Source organism: Pantherophis guttatus, chromosome 4 (assembly GCF_059756535.1).
Source record: "Pantherophis guttatus breed Tessera chromosome 4, ASM5975653v1, whole genome shotgun sequence".
NCBI lineage: Eukaryota > Metazoa > Chordata > Lepidosauria > Squamata > Colubridae > Pantherophis > Pantherophis guttatus.
This window is the reverse complement of record NC_142066.1, coordinates 2,027,359-2,047,957: the sequence shown is the minus strand read 5'-3', so window position 1 is coordinate 2,047,957 and position 20,599 is coordinate 2,027,359. Positions and strand designations below refer to the sequence as shown.

The following is a 20,599-nucleotide window of genomic DNA, read 5'->3' as shown; positions in this document are numbered from 1 at the left end:
ATCAGATTTACTGCCAAAGGGATTGCCATTTTTTTTTTCACCGCCCCATAAGATTTTTTCAAATTGTCACAACTGCATGTTTAACAAGATAATATTCATTTTCCTAACTGAGGAGGGGGAAAAAAAGGATTTACCCATTTCATTGGCAGAAAGATGTGTTTAACAGTCTCAGCTGCCCCACACAGAGGAGGGGCTTTTGAAAAAGAGAGAAGGGAAGTTTGAAAATCTGACTTGGCAGAATTTTGAACAAATATAGACAAAGATTGAACAAAACGAAACCTAAGAGGCAATATTGTGGAATAAAAAAAAGTTTGAGCCTGCAAAATACTTTCAAATCAGATGACTGGGTTTTATTTACTTATTAAATTTATACACTGCCCATCTCACTGCTGCAGTGACTTTGGGTGCTTACAATGTAACAAAAAGGTAAAAAAAAATAATACAAAATGATGGGGATTCCATAAGAAACCAAACTTGTAGTTACTGGGCAACTATGGGCCAGTTCCTCTCTCTCTCTCTCTCAGCCCAGTCCACCTCACAGGGTTGTTGTGGGGAAAAGGATTAGGAATAATCTCTGTTTTGAGTGACCTATAAAGTAATAAAGGCGGGATAAAAATTCAGTAAACCACTCTGAATTTCCAGCAAGCAAACTCTTTGTAGATTCCCAAGGCTGCCAACTTGCCTGCCCCCAGTCATTCTGGATAACAAGACGAGCGGCATATAAATTTGATAAACAAAATTTACTTAAAAGTTTCTTATAAAGTATTAACAGTGAAATGATAAAACCAATCAATCAACCAAAATGACAACCTTCTCCATGTTGCCAACCACTTGCTCAGAGTCACTATGGATAGCCAGACAAGCAGCATATAAAATAATTTTCGTTGTTTTGGAATAACCCACAATTGGAAGACACAACTAAAGTTGGTGGCAGAAGCTTTTAAAAGGCAGAACTAGGCAAGGATCAAGGATTTTTAGAAAGCCCCTCTCTCTTAAAAAAAATCAGGATTAAAAGAAATGGGGGGCGGGGGGGAGGGAGAGCAAGAGAGACCCCCAATCCACAGTGAAGCCACTTCCAGAAAGGAAGGCCACGGACACCTGATGCTTTTTTTGTTTTGGAAAAGAGCCATTTGCACTTGGAAAAACTGCAAACTTCCAAAAAAAGGGGGGGTGGCATTTGGGAGAACAGAGTGATCACAGCCCCCCTCTTCTAAGTAACTCAAGACCCTCCCCCAAATGCATTTTTTGTTTTCACAAAGAAGCATTTGCACTTTCCAAAAAAAAAAAAAAAGTGTGAAGACCTCCAGAAAAAGAGGCCAGGGGGCTGCACGGGAGAGTTATAGAAAACCCCTAAATAATCCAAGACACCCCCCCCACACACACACCTCAAATTCCCAAAATTCAGGACACACAAACACCCTATTTTTTTTTCCTTTGCAAAAACTTGCGAAGCCCCCAGAAAGGGTGGAGGAGAAAGGAGAGTTGGGGTCAAGAGAAGTCCTAAAGTCACTGAAGACCCTTCCTACTGTCCTCCTCCCCCCCCACCCCCCAATTTCTCTTTCCTTGCAAAGAAGCACTGACAACTTGGGAAAAGTTGCAAACTGTCCCCAAGGAAGAAAAGTGGGGGGGAAGGAGGGGGCGCTTGAGAAAGTGGTGGGGTCGGAGAAGCCCCCCCCCTTAAATAACTGAACACCCTTACTACTCTCTCTCCCCCCCCCATTTCTCTTTTCTTGCAAAGAAGCGCTGACAACTTGGGAAAAGTTGCAAACTGTCCCCAAGAAAGAAAAGGGGGGGCGCTTGAGAAAGTGGCGGGGTCGGAGAAGCCCCCCCCCCTCCCTTAAATAACTGAAGACCCTTCCTCCCCATTTTTTTTTCTTTTCTTGCAAAAAAGCAAAAACTTGCAAACTGTGTCCCCCCCCCCCACTTTCTTGGGATTCTGGCGGGGGGGTGATAGAAACCACCCTAAGTAGCCCAAGATCCCCCCCTCCCCATCCCCAAATTCCGATGGAAAAGCAAAAACTTTGGATCCCACCCACTCCCACCCCAAACGTTGGGGCCACCCACCATCTCATCCGGGCTGAGGATGCCGAATTGCACGCGCTTGATGGTGCGCAGCGGGCACGCGCTGTCCCCGGAGGGCGCGCCCCCGTGCATCTTGGCGGCGGGCCCCCCCCCTTTTTTTTCCCGTCCGCTGCCGCCGCTTTTTTTTTTTTTGCTTTCTTTCTTTCCCTTCCTTTTCCCCGGAGTCACGTGACGACGACGCTGCTGTTCTGCCTCCGCCTTAGTCCGTCACCAGCCCGGAAGAAGCCACAAGCAGCCGCCGGTCTTTTCCCCCCCCAACAGTCCGGTTTTGTTTTGTTTTTTTACGCCGCCGGCCCGAACTCGATCCCCGGGAAGCGTCCCCCGCGTCTCGCAACGCCGGCAAGAAGGAAGATCGGCGTGCAGAAACACCAGATTCCCGACACGCGACCACGTCCGGCCGCTGCTCCCCTCCCTCCTGTCCTCTCCCTCCGCGCTCTCCGGCGCGACTGAGCGAAGCTGCTCCGTCGCCGCCTTTATATAGCCTCGCTCCCCCGACACGGGGCTACAGGAGTACAACGGCAAGGGCGGTGACGCCGAAAGGGGCGGGGCTGCGGCTGCGTCGTCTCCGAGCGGGAGGGGGCGTGGCTAGGGCCCGAGGGAAAACAAGAAGACGAGGCGGCGCCGGAGAGGGAGGAAAGATCGAACCAAATCTGGGGGAGGGGAAAGAAATGTAATTTTTATTTTATTTTTTTGTAAACGCCTGTTGAACAGAGATCCGAAATGTGCACAAGGCAACTCGGACTAGGAAAGTAATTAGGTTACACTGAAATGCTCGGATAAAAGGTTATTTGGCCTTCATGTTGGAATTACTTGGGGGTTTTCAAACAAACTCTGTTCGGTGGCCGTAATGCAATGGAAGCATTTTTTTTTTTTTTGGAAAGACAGCAAGTTATTTCAGGAAGGAATAACGACCCAGAAAGCTTATTCTATAGCCCAAGCCTTCTCATTAGGACTTGCTCTCAAATTAGATGAATATACAATTTCCTTAATTATTCTGTTCCTCCACCCCCCCTTTTTTTCTAATGGTACAGTCCTTACGGAAGAAGGCTCCTTTCCCGAAGTTTTTCGACGCACCTCATTGACTATTCATGAGCTGCGAAAGGCGGGGAAACAAAGCCGCTCCTTGAGGGGAGGGGTGTGTGGCCACATGCCGAACTTTTCCGAAAATGGCCGAAGGGGCCCCGAGGGTGGAGAGTCGGGTGCCTCACAGAGCCAGCTTTTGTCGAGCGCGAAGTCGAAGGCGGATGGAACGCTCCGGGCGGCGGCCTGCAAGGCCTCGCGCTCGCGTGATTCTCTCGGCCCGGAGAGGCGCGCGCTCGGCCGGCCGACCCCGTTTAGGAAAGCGCGCTGCTTCGGGGCCTACTTCCACAATTGAATCGGGCCTTGGCGGAAAGGCTCCCGAGACCCTCTTGAGGGTAACGGAGGGCTACAATTTAGCGGAATTGCGGGAAGAAGGCGGACGGAGCGGGTGAATTAATCTCCCAGAAGAGGTTGATGGGAGTTGTGAGGGGGGACGATTTTATTTGCGGAGGGGCGACTTGGGGGTCAGGGCTGCTGTGGAGGCGGTGGGCTTCTGAGAGGAAAGTGGGGGGAAACTCCGTCCTGGGGTGAAGATTAAGGGGTGTTGTCTGAGGAAAGCCTGAGGGGAGGGGATTTTGGGGGGCAGGGAGGACGTAAATAATGAGGGGGCTCAAATGTGGGGCTGGGGGGGAGGGGAATTGATATCTGGGGGGCATGAGGGGTGAGAGAAAAAAATTGGAGGGAATGGGGAAATGGGGAGGGGTTAATAAAGAGTTGGGGGGCAGGAAGGGAGGCTGGGGGGGGCTCAATATGGGGAGGGGGAGATTGAAAGGGGGGCAGAGAGGGGCTTTCTGGCCTGGAGTGCCAGATTGGGGGGTGCCTTGCCCCCTCCCTAGGCCAAAAAAAAGGGGGTTCCCCCCATCCTATGGGGCAGGCTTTCCACCACATGGGGTTCTTATGGGGCTGCTTTTTTAGGCCTGTTTTCAACCCCAAGGCAATAAAATCTGGATGAGGAGAAAAGAAAAACATATATATATATATATATTCTTTTCTCCTCATCCAGATTTTATTGCCTTGGGGTTGAAAACAGGCCTAAAAAAAGCAGCCCCATAGGAATATATATATATATTTATTGTTGTATTTTGTTCCCCTGCGAAAAAAATAAAAGCCAATGCTCTTTTTTTTCCCCCCTCTTCTTTTGCTTTCCTGGTTATCTTTATTTTCATTTTGTTGTTGTTCATAGGATTATAATCTTAATAAAGAAAGATGAAAAAAACAACAACAACAACATGGAGGGCGAAATTAACGATATTTTGTATTTTACAGGGCTGAAAAAAAAGTGGGAAGCCAATGCTTGTTTTTTTCCCCTCTTTCCCTTTCTTTCCCTTTCCTGGTTATTTTTATCTTCATTTGTCTTTTTTTACAGGATTATAATCTTAATAAAGAAGGATGAAAACAACAACAACAACATGGAGAGCGAAATTATAAATATTTTGTATTTTACAGGGCTGAAAAAAAAGTGGGAAGCCAATGCTTGTTTTTTTTTTTCCCTGTTTCCCTTTCTTGGTTATCTTTATCTTCATTTTATTGTTCTTTACAGAATTATAAAGAAGGATTTAAAAAGCAACAACATGGAGGGCGAAATTAAAAATATTATTTTGTATTTTACAGTGCTGAAAAAAATGGGAAGCTGATAGTTGGGGTTTTTTTTGTCTTCTCAATCATTTCTTCCTCTTTTGTTCCCTGTTGTCTTTATTTTTTAATGTGTATTTTACAGGATTAGAATCTCAATAAATAAATTTATTTAAAAAAAAGCAAAACCTGGAAAGGGGGAGGAAATAGGTTGCCAGAAGCTCAGTGTGTGTTTGTGTCTCCAAATAATCATTTTTTAAACTAGACATATCAATCTACCGTATTTTCTTTGTTTTCTTTTTAGCTTGTTTTATTCTATTATTTTACTTTTGTTTAAACTTCTCTTTATTTTATTTTATTTTATTTTTAATTTGATTTATATGCCGCCCTTCTCCGGAGACTCAGGGCGTCTTACAATGCATTAAGCAATAGCCTTCATACTTTTGTATATTTATACAAAGTCAGCTTATTGCCTCCACAAACTGGGTCCTCAATTTACCTACCTTAGAAAGGATGGAAGGCTGAGTCAACCTTGAGGCTGGTGAGATTCGAACTTACAGTAATTGCGGACAGCTGGTGTTAATCACAATGCTATTAGTCTGCTGAGCCACCAGGTCCTTTTTTTTGGTTGAGAGCTGCCTAAAATAGCCCCATTTAAGGGCCAAGCGGCAAATGTTTATTAATAAAATTTACTGGCTGCCCATCTTATCATAGGGTAACTCTGGGTGGCTTACAGTCATGAAAATTTATCTTATACCTGTACATTAAAATATAAATTGAAAACATTAAAATCTTATGGACATGTGAGTGGAGGTGAGATATGTTAATCAGACCTCCACTGTGCTATTATTAAATTTAATAATTTAATTATTTAATTTACTGACCCTTTACTTTCTGTATTTAAATACAGGTAGTCCTCAACTTACGACCACAATGGGCCCCAAATTTTCTGTTGCTAAGCGATACATCTGTTTAGTGAGTTTTGTCCCAATTTACGACTTTTCTTGCCACAGCTGTTAAGTGAATGACTGCAGTTGATAAGTTAGCAACCTGGTTGTTAAGTGAATCTCGCTTCCCCGTTGACTTTCCTTGTCGGAAGGTCGCAAAAAGAGGATTACTGCAACCGTCATAAAATCTGAACCAGTTGCCAAAGCGTCTGGATTTTGATCACGTGATCATGGGGTGGGGATGCTGCTGTAACTTTGAGAGATCACTAAATGAACTGTCGTAAGTCAAGGACTACCTGCATTTATTTTATTTTATTTTATTTTATTTCTGGCAGAAGGGGAAGGAATTGGGATATGCCAAAAATGGGATATTCAGAGAAAAGAATCTGAAAGAGTGCTGGTAGTCCAAGAAACGGATGGAAAAATCAAAATAAGATATTGTCCGCACAGCTCAGGCTGACGTTTGCATTCCTAGCGCTGGCTTCTTGTTCCTAGGCCGTGTCGTTCGGCAGAAGTTTGGAGGAAAATGAGAAGATGGTGCACAGATAAAATATATAAAATATACAGATATGGAGGATTCCAGGAAAACTGCTAAGCTAAATTGTCTTGTGGTTTGGTTTGATTTTGCTGCTGTGTGAACGTGGGTCGTTGTGGTTTGTTAAATTGCAAGCCACTCGTCTTCCTCTCAAGCAACTCTGTGTTTGTCATAAATTAAGACAATTAAAAGGTTTAAAACATTGGATGTTAAAAACTTTAATCAGTTTTGCAATGTTCTATTTATGTGTGGATCCTGGATATGAGGGGGTCCTTGTTGCGCTCTGAGCTTGGCGGTCTTGTTGCAGATGTTTTCCTCAAACTGATCACGTCATTGCAGTGAGCACTGATGATGTTCCCTAGTTGGGTCACGAAACGTCTGCCAGAAAAACCACCAAGCTCAGAGAGCACCCAGGATCCCTCATTTCAACCCTGAGCTACCATTACTCTCCTTTCTCAGCAATCCTGTTTATTTCTGATTTTCTATGTCCACCTCGGCAGAAAGGCAGCATCTGTTAGCTAGGATTAAACCTAGTTTCAGAAGTCACAGGAATTCCAGAAGGTGTTTTAACACCTGGGGCAGGCAGGCAATGGCGATGTACCTCTGGATTGAAGCCTTCTCCGATGCAGCCGTGAAATTGCAAAGAAGAATTTGAATTAAGGGCATTTTTGCTCACTTATTTCAAATAACTAGGATCCACAGTGTGTAAAAAAAACTTTTCCCCCCCCAGAAGCCGTGATCCAAACAGCAAGCACGCCAAATGTGACGGCAAATGTCATAAATATTTCTCTGTATCATCAGACCCTAAGGAAGCTATTAACCATCTTAATCGAATTAAGATTTGGGTAGAATAGCCATGTAGCTTTGATTCCCTGTTTATTGAGGGATTCTGGAAACGAGTGGCTAAATTTGAAAAACATTGATTTAGACTAGGGGTGTCTCACCTTGGCAGCCTTAAAGGTGTGGACTTCAACTCCCAGAATTCCCCAGCCAGTGCTGACTAGGGAATTCTGGGAGTTGGAAGTCCACAAGTCTTAAAATTGCTACGGTTGGGCATCCTTGGTTTAGACAATAATAGAATATTTCCTTGGATACATCCTGTTCCAATGGCCCTTGAAGGCAGTTAATAGTTGAACTAGACCAGAACCATAAGCACGAGGGGAAAATCTTTAAAGCAATATTTTTATTGCGATTACAAGCTTTCCAGTCTCAGAAAGACTAATTTATTTATTATTTATTAATTCAATTTGTATGCCGCCCCTCTCCGAAGACTCAGGGCGGCTCACAATGCATTTAAAATCATCATAAAAAACATCTTAAGAATTAAAAACATTAAAATTAATCTGCCACTTAAGTGAAAAAAAGCAAAATAAAGAATATTGTTTTTTGCTACATGGTCATTCTTAACGACCGCAACGGGGAACCAAACAAGGCACCCCCAATTTTATGACCTCACTGCAGTTGCTAATTGAATCAAGGGGTCACTAAGCGAATCTGGCTCCCCCCCCCAAGACTTTACCAGCTGGGAGGGTTGCAAAGGACGATCCCCAGGGTTACGTACAAATTGCCCGAGTTTTGATCACGCTGTTGCGGAGATGCCGCAATGGTCGCAAATGCGAGGACCCGACAAATCACCTTTTTTTTCCGGTGCCATGATAGCTGGTCACTGAATGAATGGTTGTAAGTCGAGGACTTACCTAAGCCTGGACAGTCCCTTCTCTCTTTCCTTACCTTTTTATCATTTTGAGCAGGTTATTCCTTTGTTGCTGCAAACCCAGCTTGGCCGCAAAGCTCTGCCTCGGGAAAAACTGAACCTTGCACTATAAATTATGGCCAGGAGAGGCGAGTTCCAGTTCTGCCTTAGAGACACAAACCCAGCTGAAGGACCTTGGGCCGGTCACTTGCTCTCAGCCCTAATAGAAGCAAGTCACTTCGCCAAGGAGAGCACATTGGAGCACATTGTAAGCCGCCCTGAGTCTTCGGAGAAGGGCGGCATATAAATCAAATTAAAAAAAAAAAAAAAAGGAAATAACAGTACAACATTAGAGTCAGAAGGGATCTTGGAGGTCTTCTAGTCCAACCCCTTGGCTCAAGCAGGAAACGTATTAGTGATGGCTAACCTTTTTGCCATTACATGCCAAAAGCGGGGGGGGGGTGTCACACGCATGTGCCCACACACATAATTCTATGCACACACACCCCCACGCGTATGCACATGTGACCCCCCTGCATTCCCCCTGCTTTTGGCACGCCATGGCACAGGAGGCCTGTTTTTCGCCCTCCCCAGGCTCCAGATGCTTTCTAGGAGCCTGGGGAGGGCAAAAACAGCCTTCCCCACCCCCGTGGAGGCCCTCCGGAGGCTGGAACCAGACCGTTTGCTGACTTCCGGTGGGACCAGAAGGCCCGTAAATCAGCTGGCCGGTGCATACATGCGCGCCAGAACTGAGCTCACCTGCCCACCAATGTGGCTCCGTGTGCCATAGGTTCAGCATCACAGCCCTATATATTATATTACTGTGGTACAGTCACCCCCTGAATCTTGATTTAATTTGTAAATACGTACAACTACAAGCCTCAATCCATAAAAGGATTTTTTTTTTTTGGCTTGGCAAAGTCGTCAAATTTGAGCAAATCATCATTCACCCTCTGGAAAAAAGGAGATGGATGGATGGATGACTTAAGTTATCAATGACTCCGTGTAAGATGAATGGGAAGGCTGCGTTTGATTTTGGGGTTCAAATCCTCCATTAATGTTGCCCAAATGTATTTGGGGGGGCAGAGCTGCCACCAGCGGGACAGTTCAGAAATGTAAAATCATAATGACATAAAATTATGGTTGAGGTGGGCCCGAAATTGTAAATATCAAAATGTCGTTTGTATCATTGAAAGCTGTTAATTGTGTTTTTCTTTTAAGACAAAAGATGTTAATGTACAAGCTGTTTTTTTCTAAACTAAAACCTCAATATTTACATTAAATTGCCCTTTTGGCAATAATAAGTGGGTTTTTGGGTTGCAGTTTCCATCGTGCCCTTATAACATCTCAAGTCAAATGGCTTCCCAGGGATGAAAGCACCCCCAACTTCTGGTGGCAAGCTGTTCCACCGGTTAATTTGTCAGGAAATTTCCTCCTTAATGCCAGGTTGCTTCTCTCCTTTGCTTAAGTTTCCGTCCGTTGCTTCTTGTCCTGCTTTCTGGGGCTTTGGAGAACGGGTGGAAGCCCCCCCCCCACTCTTTGGGGCAGCCCCTCAAATATTGGAACTCGGCTCTCGTGTCTTTCCTTTCGTTAAAACGAGCCAAACCTCCAAAATGCAGAGACTAAATCCAGGGAGAAAGAAAATATAGAAATATGACCAAAGCCCAGAAATTGCAAAAAATAAAATAAATAAAAAAGAGGCAGCCAAGGCAGGGAAAGAAGCCAAAACAAGCCAGCCTTGAACTCAAAAGCACCTGGGAGTTGGAGAAGCCTGCGTGTTTGCAAAGCGTGAGGATCGTGCCAAGAAGATACGTGCTTAAAAAAAAAACACAACAACAACAACAAGGCTGGGGCTGGTCACGTGCTTCCTCCGGGCCTCGGCCGCTGCTTTGGGTCTCCGCTAGAGGGCGCGAGCAGCTTATGGACTCAGCCGGTTTTGCTCAATCGCTCGCGGCCATCCCACCCAGCCTGGGATGCCTGCCAGCCAGCTAAGCTCGGTCCTTCCTGGCTGCAAATGGCTGCGGGGCCTCGGCCTGACCTTGCCTTAGCCGTGTCTGAACGGGTGCAGCGTTCGATTGCAAACTTCAGAGGATCTGAACGGTCCCTAGGATCAGAATTAGAACTGGATGGGACCATGGAGGTCATGTAGTCCAGCCCCCCCCTCCGCTCAAGCAGGAGACCCCCCTATTCAGTTTCGGACAAGTCTCTTCTTTTAAACACCTCCGGTGTTGCAGCAGGACCCACAACTTCTGGTGGCAAGCTGTCCCGCTGGCTAATTGTCCTCACTGTTAGGGAGTTGCTTCTTCATTCCGGGTTGCTCCAGGTTCACACAATTCAGCAGGACTGGAACTCGGTGCAAGGCGCTTGCCTTCTTACAATCTCCCCCTCCTCTGTTTGCAAAACAACAACCCCCCCGCAAATTTGGAATCTCTTCCTCAGTTGGAAGACTCCACCTCCACTCTAGAATAGAAATTAGAATTAGAATTAGGAATAGAGTAGAGCAGAATTAGAATGGAGTGGAGTAGAGTAAGAATAGGAGTGGAGTGGAGTGGAGTAGAACAGAGTAGAGTAGAATTAGAATGCAGTAGAGTCGAATAGAATAGAGTAGAATTAGAGTGGAGTGGAGAGGAGTAGAGTAGAGTAGAGTAGAATTAGAAGGGAGTAGAGTAGAGTAGAGTAGAATAGAACAGAGTAGAGCAGAGTAGAGTAGAATTAGAATGCAGTAGAGTCGAATAGAATAGAGTAGAATTAGAGTGGAGTGGAGAGGAGTAGAGTAGAGTAGAATTAGAAGGGAGTAGAGTAGAATAGAACAGAGTAGAGTAGAGCAGAGTAGAGTAAAATTAGAATGGAATGGAATAGAGTAGACTAGAGTAGAATAGAACAGTAGAGTAGAGAAGAGAAGAATTAGAAGGGAGTGGAGGAATGGAGCGCAGAGCAGAATAGAATAGAATAGAATAGAACAGAACAGAACAGAGTAGAATTAGAATTAGAATTAGAATGCAGTAGAGTAGACTAGAACAGAGTAGAGTAGAATTAGAATTAGAATAGAATAGAATAGAATAGAATAGAATAACTGGAAGGGAACCTTGGAGGTCATCTAGTCCAACCCCCTGCTCAGGCAGGAGATCCTACACTATTTCAGACAAATGGTTGTCCAATCTCTTCCTTAAAAAAACCTCCAGTGTTGGAGCATTCACAACTTTGGGAGGGGCTCCTTTGGGACGGGCCCCAAAGGGGGAAGGGGTCAGGGGACACCCACCCACCCCTCTCACCCTCCCCAGATTTGGAAGTCTAAATAGCGATGCCATCTGGTTGTGGCCGAGGTCTCCCGCCTGGAAGTGCCTCTGATTACATTTGCATGTTAATGAGCTGCTGCGGGGAACCAGGCCCCTCCCTCCCCCCCTTCCCCCCCTCCCCTCCTTCTCTCCCTCCCCCCCCCTTCTCCCATTGAAATCTGTACCCTAATCAACCCCCAAAATCCATTTCTAAATTCGCTTCCGGCCGTGGGACCAAGAAGGAGGGATGCCAACCGGCCAAGTTTCTGGTCCTCGTGAAGGAGAGACCACCCGATAAGAGAAGACTTTGGGGGGGGGGGGAAGGAAAAGGGAAGGGAGAAGGGAAGGCTGGCTGGAAAACTCCTGCCTCCTGTTGTTCTCCGAAATCTCGGCCGGACGGTTGCTGAGTCACAACTTTGGAATTTAGAAAAATAATCAGCCCTTTGCGGTAGATTCTGCCAGGCCGGAGAGAAGGACGGCTTGGAAGGAACCGACCTGCCAGGAATTGGGAAATTCAGGAAAAAAAAAAATATATAATAACCCATGATGTATCGGTTCCTTCGGCAGAACTGAGAGGAAAAAAAAGGCAACCAATTTTGGGGCCGATAAAAGACCAAGAGAAATTGTAGGCCCAATGATAATAATTAAATTAAAAGAAAATAAAATTTTACTTAATATTATTATTTTTCATTATTATTATTAATATTAACTTTCATTCCTTAAACACGAAACCCCGTCAACTGAATATATTTCTGAAGGTTCAGTTGACAAGAGTTTCATGTTGAATAAATAAAACGTCATAATAATAATAATAGAAATAATAATAAAGTGATTTAAAATAATGACAACATAATAAATAAAACTGAGTCTCGGGTTTAATGAATAAAATAATCGTAATAATAATCGTTTGATCCGTACAAATCGTCTTTTTAGCTGCGTGTACAGAAATCTTAAATTCTCCACTGTTTCTCAAATTTAATTGACTTTGGATTGGGGGGGGGAGCTCAATTTACAGGATTCTTGTTCATTCCTGCAATCCGTCTGGATTAGTGTCTCTCAAATCTTGGCCGCTTTAAGAAGAGTGGACTTCAACTCCCAGAATTCCCCAGCCAGCGTGGAATTCTGGGAGTTGAAGTCCACCCGTCTTAAAGTGGCCAGATATTCGGAGGCGGGATCTGAGGCCCAAACCTCTCCGTCAAATTAGTTTTTTTGGAAATCAACGAACCGGATGGAGACCAAGGAAACCCCCCCCCTCTACTCAGAGCCCCCACACACCCCCTTCCTCAACATACCCATTGCAAATGCAAAGCAGAAACACAAATGCTAATCTGCCGGGGGGGGGGTTCTCGCTCCTGGCTTCTCGGCATGGACCGAAAACATCAATGCTCTTTTTCTATTCCAAAAGTCAGCGGGTCTTGGGAGTAACCGTGCCATCCAGATGTCCGGCGGCCTGGCCTGGGGGCGCCGCTCGCCAGGGACACCTTGGCAGACGGCGGCTTCGTGGCCCAGCCAAGATTTTTGGGAAACCAAAAATGTCCTGTTTCTTTTGTGGATCCGTCGGCTTGTTAGCGATCTCTATTCTTTCACCAACCGCCAAGATTTTGCTCGGGAAATTCAGTTCAATACGGCTCTCCTGGCACCACAAGTTGCGCCCCGTTTTGTGGGACGGGACTTCCCAGCTGCCACAGGGCCTCTGCCGCTCTTCTTCCTAGCCTCCTCATCTTGGTTGGTGCCCGCTTAATCTACTGGATCCCTCTCTGATGTACAACCTGACGGTTGGTGCCCGCTTTGACCAACTGCCCCCTTAATCTACTGGATCCCTCTCTGATGTACAACCTGCTGGTTGGTGCCTGTTTTGACCAACTGCCCCATTAATCTACTGGATCTCTCTCTGATGTACAATCTGCTGGTTGGTGCCCGCTTTGACCAACTGCCTCCTTAATCTACTGGATCTGTCTCTGATGTACAATCTGCTGGTTGGTGCCCGCTTTGACCAACTGCCTCCTTAATCTACTGGATCCCACTCTGATGTACAACTTGCCGGTTGGTGCTTGCTTTGAGCAACTGCTTCCTTAATCTACTGGATCCCTCTCTGATGTACAGTCTGCTGGTCGGTGCCCGCTTTGACCAACTGCCCCCTTAATCTACTGGATCCCTCTCTGATGTACAATCTGCTGGTTGGTGCCCGCTTTGACCAATTGCCCCCTTAATCTACTGGATTCTGTTCTGATGTACAATTTGTTAGTTGGTGCCCGCTTGACCAACTGCCTCCTTAATCTACTGGATCACGCTCTGATGTACAACCTGCTGGTTGGTGCTTGCTTTGACCAACTGGCTCCTTAATCTACTGGCTCCGTCTCTGACGTACAACCTGCCGGTTGGTGCCCGATTTGACCCACTGCCTCTTTAATCTACTGGATCCTTCTGCTGTATAGTTGGTGCCTGCTTTGACCCACCGGCTCCTGAATCTACTCCTTCCCTCTGTCCTGTACAATCTGCCGGTTGGTGCCCGCTTTGACCAATTCCCTCCTTGGTCTATCTGATCCTCCTGCTGTACAGTTGGTGCCCGCTTTGTCCCAGCGCCTCCTTTAATCTACTCGGTCCCTCTGTGCCGTACAACATGGCGGTTGGTACCCGCTTTGACCCATCGCCTCCTTGGCATACTTGGTCCCTCTCTGCGGTACAATGGGTCCCTCCTCTTCGTCGGCCGGATGACAGCTGATGTTCTGGGCGGTGATGATGACGATGCTGATCACGATGACGCTGGCCCCTGTGATGTCAAAGGGCGTGACGGCCTCCCGTAGAACATAGTACTGGACGACCAGTGTCACCACCACTTCGGAGTGCAAGACGGCGCACACCAACGCCGGGTGCGCCTTCGTGACGGCATAGCTGGCGCACAAGAAGGAGAACAAGGCCAGGATGCTGATGGACGCCACGTACATCCAGGAGTAATGATCGAGCGGCAACACCGGTTCCTGGAAGAGGAACATCATCGGGAAGCAAAAAAGGGTCCCCACCACACCAAAGAGGAACGCCACAGTCACCAGCTTAGTCGGGAAGTCCAGCGTTCGGAAAATGACCAGCCCCAAGGCCAACGCCACACCTCCCAAGCAGGCCAAGGCGTAGCCGAACGTGTCGTAGATCTGGGTGCTTTTGTCCAAACTCAACAGGTCTGGCACCACCATGATGAGCAAGCCCAGCGCGTTGCCCACCAGCCCGACCCAATCGTAGCCAGTCAGCCGGGTGTTCTCGATACAGAAGGCCAGCAGGACGGAGGAGATGGTCGAGGAGCCCTTGCGCACGGTGGCCGCGTTGCCGCTGGGCACCATCATGAAGGAGCTGTAGGCGCAGCCGATGGAGATGACGTTGACCAAGGCGTGGAACAGGGTACGCTGACGTACCTCCGGAGGCCCGAAACACAGCACCTTCTGGTAGCACAGGTACCCGGCGAAGAGCAGGTGGAGACAGCAGCGGAAGAACAGGATCTCCAGCGGTGGCATCCCTGAAGCCTCGTTGACGATGCGGGTTAAGGGGGCCACAAAGCCGGCGGGCACGCCGCCCCCAAACAGGGCCACCAGCAGCCCTTTCATGGTCTCGGAGAGGCGGTAACGATGCCAGGCGGGGCGGTGAGGAAGTGGGGCCGGAGAGCAGGGCGGCGGGGAGAAGCGCAAGAGATCGGACACCGTCCAAGTGGCTTTCCCGGAGGGTCCCGGGTCCGAGGCCATGGGGGGCATCTCTGCGGAGCGATGGGCTCCGGGGCCCTTCCAGAACGGGAACCCAGCCTGCAGGAGAAGGAAGAAGACACTGGAGGTTTTGAAGAAGAGATCGTACACAATTGTCGGAAATGGTATAAGGTCTTTTGTTTGCGCGAGGGTTGGACTAGAACAGGGGTCAGCAACCTGCGGCTCCGGAGCCACATGCGGCTCTTTGGGCCCTCTGCTGTGGCTCACTGTCACGTGATCCCACCACTGGCTGGTGCCGCCCCTCGCCCTCCGCTCCCAGTCACTCCTCGCCTGGCCTGAGAAGATAAGGGTGATGGTGGGGGATGAAGAAGCGGCCAGGGCAGAGACAGAGAGATAGAGAGAGAGAGGGAGAGAGAGAGACATAGAGAGATACAGAGAGAGAGGGAGAGAGGGAGGGAGGGGAGAGAGAGAGATGTCAAAAGGATTTTGTGGTTCCCGGTGTTTTTTAACAACTGGTTCTCTGCCCTAATGACCAGCTGGGTAGGTGTGGCTAGGGGAAGGTCATGTGACTGGTGGAAGTGAGTGACATCGAGTTGGCCACGCCCACCCAGGTTTTGTGGCTCCCGGTGTTTTCTTTTCTGTGGGAAACGGGTCCAAATGGCTCTTTTGAGTATTTCAGGCTGTAGACCCCTGGACTTGAAGACCTTCGAGGCCATCTTGACTTTCACACTTACAACTGTTGCAACATCCCCACGGTCACGGGATCAAAATTCGCACACCTCTCAACTGACTCGTATTTATGACGGTCGCAGCGTCCCGGGGTCGTGTGATCCCGTTTTGCGACCTTCTGACCAGCAAAGGCAATGGGGAGGCCCAGATTCACTTAGTATTACTAAGTCAACAACTGCAGTGATTCACTTAACAACTCTGGCATTTTTCTAATGAATGACATTTTCTAATCAATTGCACTTTGTAGTCAATGACATTTTTCTAATCAATTACGCTGTATAGTCAATGATATTTTTCTAATCACATTTTCTAGTCAGTGACATTTTTCTAATCAATTACATTTTCTAGTCAGTGACATTTTTCTAATCAATTACATTTTCTAGTCAGTGACATTTTTCTAATCAATTACATTTCTAGTCAATGACATGTTTCTAATCAATTACGCTTTCTAGTCAATGACATTTTCCTAATCAATTACATTTCTAGTCAGTGACATTTTTCTAATCAATTGCACTTTCTAGTCAATGACATTTTTCTAATCAATTACGCTTTCTAGTCAATGACATTTTCCTAATCAATTACATTTCTAGTCAGTGACATTTTTCTAATCAATTACATTTCTAGTCAATGACATGTTTCTAATCAATTACGTTTTCTAGTCAATGACATTTTTCTAATCAATTACGCTTTCTAGTCAATGATATTTTTCTAATCAATTACATTTCTAGTCAATGACATTTTTCTAATCAATTACGCTTTCTAGTCAATGACATTTTCCTAATCAATTACATTTCTAGTCAATGACATTTTTCTAATCAATTACATTTCTAGTCAGTGACATTTTTCTAATCAATTGCACTTTGTAATCAATGACATTTTTCTAATCAATTACGCTTTCTAGTCAATGACATTTTTCTAATCAATTACGTTTTCTAGTCAATGACATTTTTCTAATCAATTACATTTCTAGTCAGTGACATTTTTCTAATCAATTGCACTTTGTAGTCAATGACATTTTTCTAATCAATTACGCTTTCTAGTCAATGACATTTTTCTAATCAATTACGCTTTCTAGTCAATGACATTTTTCTAGCCGATGTTTGCTGTTCCGAGTTTTCTGCTCCTGCTATGGGAGGAAAGAACTGATTTCCCTGAGGACTAGAAACTTGGCATTCTTTTTGAAAGCCAGCCAGGGTTCCCAGCGTAGCGAGAAAGTGACCAGCTAACCAAGGCAGCGCACGGCCAGGATACGATACAATCTGGGTGTCACTTTCCATCCTATCACTCCTGTCTCCCTACAGCCTGTGCCACATTTTTTTTCCCTCTTAAACGAGTTAAAGATAAACCAACATTCGTAGTGTATCTCAGCCTGTCTTTGGAAGTGTGGTTGTTTTTTTTTAAATCCGTGTGAATTCAGGCTTTTACAGGACATGCAGGTTAAATGGTGGAGAAGGGGGATTCTGGAGAGCGAGGGGCATGGGGAGGGGGAAGGAAGACCCCCTACCTTGGGGGAAGGGGGGGGACAGACCCACCTTGGCCCAGCAGCCCCTCCTCGCCCACCAAATGGGGACACACACTTCAAGCGCACACTGGCCTGGTTCTCTGAGCCAGGAAAGCATTGTGAGGTCATTGCGCATTCCCTGTGACCTCAGACCCTCTAAGAGAATGGCAAGAGTTGGAAGGGTCCTCGGAGGTCTTCTAGTCCAACCCCCTACTCAAGCAGAAGACACTACGCCCATTCCATTCCATTCTGGACCAATCCAATCTCTTTGGAAAAACCTCCAGTGTTGACGAGCCCCCCACAACTTGGGGGGCCCCCCAAGAGCCTTGGTAGTACAGTGGTCTAAGGCACCCTGTTATTAAGCTGCCCGCAATTACTGCAGGTTCGAATCTCGCCAAGGCTCAAGGTTGACTCAGCCTTCCATCCTTTCTAAGGTAGGTAAATTGAGGACCCAGATTGTGGGGGCAATAAGCTGACTTTGTATAAATATACAAAAGTATGAAGGCTATTGCTTAACGCACTGTAAGCCGCCCTGAGTCTCCGGAGAAGGGCGGCATATAAATCAAATTAAAAAAAAAAAACAACTTCTGGTGGCAAGGTGTTCCACAGGCTAATTGTTCTCCCTGGCGGGAGATTTCTAACCTTCGTGGTTAGGTTGCTTTCTCTCCTTGATCAGCTGTTGACGGGGAGGAGGCCCCCACCTTGCCCGACAGCCAGCTAGTCCGAGACCCCCCCAGGGTTGCCGCCCCCCCAGGGTGGCTCTCGGCAGCTGGCACCCCCCCCCAGGGGGTGATAATCCCCCCCCCACTTGCATGATGCTCAGCCTCCCCCCCTTTCTAGAACCGAACCTCGACAGCCCGCGGAGAGGCCCTGCTCTGCAGGTGCCCCCCCTGGCATGGTCCATGGGGCAGACCCCGCACGGGGATGCATTCACACGGGCACAACCGAAGCTTCTGGGCAAGACCACTATCAGCCACCCTTGTGTTTGTGTCTGTGTGTCAATTTGTGCGTAATCCCTCGCTCCCATCCCTGGGGAAATCCAAATTTACTACCGGTTCTGTGGGCGTGGCTTGGTGGGCATGGCAGGGGAAGGATACTGCAAAATCTCCATTCCCATCCCACTCCTCCTCTCCCCCGCTTCTCCTTTCCACTCTTCCTTCTCCTCTTCCCCTCCTCCTCCTGTCCTTCCACTTCCTCCTCTTCTTCCTCTTTGTCTTCCTCTCTTCCCGCTCCTCCTCTTCCCCTTTCGCCTTCTGTCCTCCCGCTCTTCCCCCCTCCCTGTCTTCCTCCTCCTCTTGTCCCCCACTCATCTTCCTCCTCCTCCCCGTTCCTCTTCCTTTGTCCTCTTCCTCTCTTCCCCTTCCTCCTCCTTTCCCCCTCCCCGTCTTCCTCCCCCTTTTCTCCTTCCTCTTCTCCCACTCTTTTCCACTCTTTGCCCCTCCTCCTCTTCCTCCTCCTCTCTTTCCTCTTCCCTCTTCATCCTCTTCCTCCCCCTCGCCTTCCTCCTTTTCTCCCTCCTCTTGTCTTCCTGCTCTTTCCCACCCTTTGTCCCCTCCCTCCCCTCTCCTCCTCCTCTTCCTCTTCTTCCCTCCCTCCTCCTCTCCCTTCTCTTCCTCTTTGCCTTCTTCCTCCCCCTCCCTGTCTTCCTCCTCCTTCTCTCCCTCCTCTTCCTCTTTGTCCCCTTCCTCCTTTTCCCCTGTCTTCCTCCTCCTTCTCTCCTTTCTCCTCTTCCCTCCTCTTCCTCTTTGTCTTCTTCCTCCTTTTCCCGTCTTCCTCCTCCTTCTCTCCTTTCTCCTTCTCCTCCTCCCACTCTTCCCCACTCTTTGCTCCCTCCTCCTCTTTCCCCCTCCTCCTCCTCTTCCTCTTTTCCCCCCTCCTCTCCCTCCTCCTCCTCTTTCCCCCTCCCCCTCCTCTTCCTCTTTTCCCTTCTCTCCCTCCTCTTCCTCTTTGTCCCCTCCCTCCTCCTCCCTGTCTTCCTCCTCCTCCTCTCCTTTCTCCTTCTTGTCCTCCCAGTCTTTGCTCCCTCCTCCTCTTCCCCCTCCCTTCCCCCTCCCCCTCCTCTTCCTCCTTGTCCTCTCCCTCCTCCTCCTCTTTCCCCCTCCCCCTCCTCTCCCTCCTCTTCCTCTTTGTCCCCTCCCTCCTCCTCCCCGTCTTCCTCCTCCTTCTCTCCTTTCTCCTTCTTGTTCTCCCAGTCCTTGCTCCCTCCTCCTCTTCCCCCTCCCTTCCCCCTCCTCTTCCTCCTCTTCCCCCGTCCTCTTCCTCTTCCTCTTTGTCCTCTTCCTCTGTTCCCCCTCCTCCTCTCCTTCCTCCTCCTCTTCCCTCCCCCTCCTCTCCCTCCTCTTCCTCTTTATCCCCTCCCTCCTCCTCCCCGTCTTCCTCCTCCTCCTCTCCTTTCTCCTTCTCCTCCTCCCAGCCTTTGCTCCCTCCTCCTCCTCTTCCTCCTTGTCCTCTCCCTCCTTCTCCTCCTCTTTTCCCCCTCCTCTCCCTCCTCTCCCTCTTTGTCCCCTCCCTCCTCCTCCCCGTCTTCCTCCTCCTCCTCTTTTGTCCCCTTCCTCCTTTCCTCCCCCCCCCGTCTTCCTCCTCTTCCCCATCCGCCGTGCACGAGCCGAGGCGCGTGCCCGGCGGTGGCCCGGGTAGGGGGGGCTTCTTTGGGGGGGAAATGCGTGTGCGCGTGCGCGTGGGGTGGTTTCCCCCCCCCTGGCTGGGCCGGGGGAGGGGGGGGTCGTCCGGGGGGGATGACGTCAGAGGGGGCGGTGGCGGTGGCGGCGGCGAGACGGGGCGGGGGGAGCTTCGCCCGTGCCAGGCAGGCAGGCAGGCAGGCAGGAGGACGGACGGGCGGGCAGCAGCAGCGGCGGCGGCGGCGGAGGCATCAGCATGCCCGGCGGGGCGAGCCGCCTCCATCTTGCGCTGCCCCCGGACGGAGGCAGCCAGGTGAGCCAGGAAGACCCCCACCCCAAAAAAAGACCCCCCCCACACTTTCCCCCCCTCCCCTCCCCCTTCGCCAGCTGCGCAGTTGCCCCGCAGGCGCCGCCAACTTCCCCCCCACCCCGGGCATTGGGGGGAGGGGAGGGGGGGCGAGGGGGCGGGGCTGCTTGGGGGGAGGGGAGGGGGGAGGGGAGCAGCTGCGGCTCTTTCCTTCCGCCCCTTCGGCCCCTTGAAGAAGCGCCGCGGCCGGAAAGTCGGTCCGGAAAGAAGGCAGGGGGGAGGGGGGGGATGGAGAGGGAAGAGTTTCTGCCCCCCCCTTTTTTTCTCTCTCTCTTTTCTTTCTTTTTTCCTTCCTTTCCTTTCCCTCTCCTTCCTTCCTTCTTTCCTTCCCCCTCTTTCTTTCCCTTCGTTCCTTCCTTCTTTCCTTCTCTCTTTCCCTTCCTTTCCTTTCCTTTCCTTCTTTCCTTCCTACTTTCCTTCTCTTTCCCCTTTCCTTCCTTCTCTCTTTTCCTTCCTTTCCTTTCCCTCTCCTTCCTTCCTTCCTTTCTCCCCCTCTCCTTCTTTCCTTCTCTCC

General features: G+C 48.6%; 3 protein-coding genes and 1 long non-coding RNA gene across 4 annotated transcripts in view; 2 read left to right on the top strand and 2 right to left on the bottom strand.

Annotated features, from left to right (window-relative positions):
• Window positions 1–2,596, bottom strand: part of POLR2A (RNA polymerase II subunit A) — a 35,494-nt gene extending 32,898 nt beyond the window's left edge. Inside the window, exon 1 of the mRNA XM_060685238.2 lies at window positions 2,065–2,596. Within this exon, the coding sequence (XP_060541221.2) occupies window positions 2,065–2,154 (90 nt within the window). The 5' untranslated portion in view covers window positions 2,155–2,596. The remainder of the gene's footprint in view (window positions 1–2,064) is intronic.
• A 666-nt stretch (window positions 2,597–3,262) lies between these two features.
• Window positions 3,263–6,434, top strand: LOC148113591 (uncharacterized). The gene is made up of 2 exons (XR_015733647.1): window positions 3,263–3,550; window positions 5,645–6,434. It is a non-coding gene; the product is annotated as an uncharacterized LOC148113591 (long non-coding RNA).
• A 6,826-nt stretch (window positions 6,435–13,260) lies between these two features.
• On the bottom strand, window positions 13,261–17,743 carry SLC35G6 (solute carrier family 35 member G6). The gene has a single exon (XM_087891619.1). It carries the CDS (start codon window positions 15,291–15,293, stop codon window positions 13,773–13,775), a length of 1,521 nt encoding a protein of 506 aa, XP_087747745.1. The 5' UTR covers window positions 15,294–17,743; the 3' UTR covers window positions 13,261–13,772.
• A 2,103-nt stretch (window positions 17,744–19,846) lies between these two features.
• The window catches only part of ZBTB4 (zinc finger and BTB domain containing 4), a 32,627-nt gene continuing 31,874 nt past the window's right edge, over window positions 19,847–20,599 (top strand). Inside the window, exon 1 of the mRNA XM_087891615.1 lies at window positions 19,847–20,031. The gene's annotated coding sequence lies outside the window, so the exon portion shown is untranslated. The remainder of the gene's footprint in view (window positions 20,032–20,599) is intronic.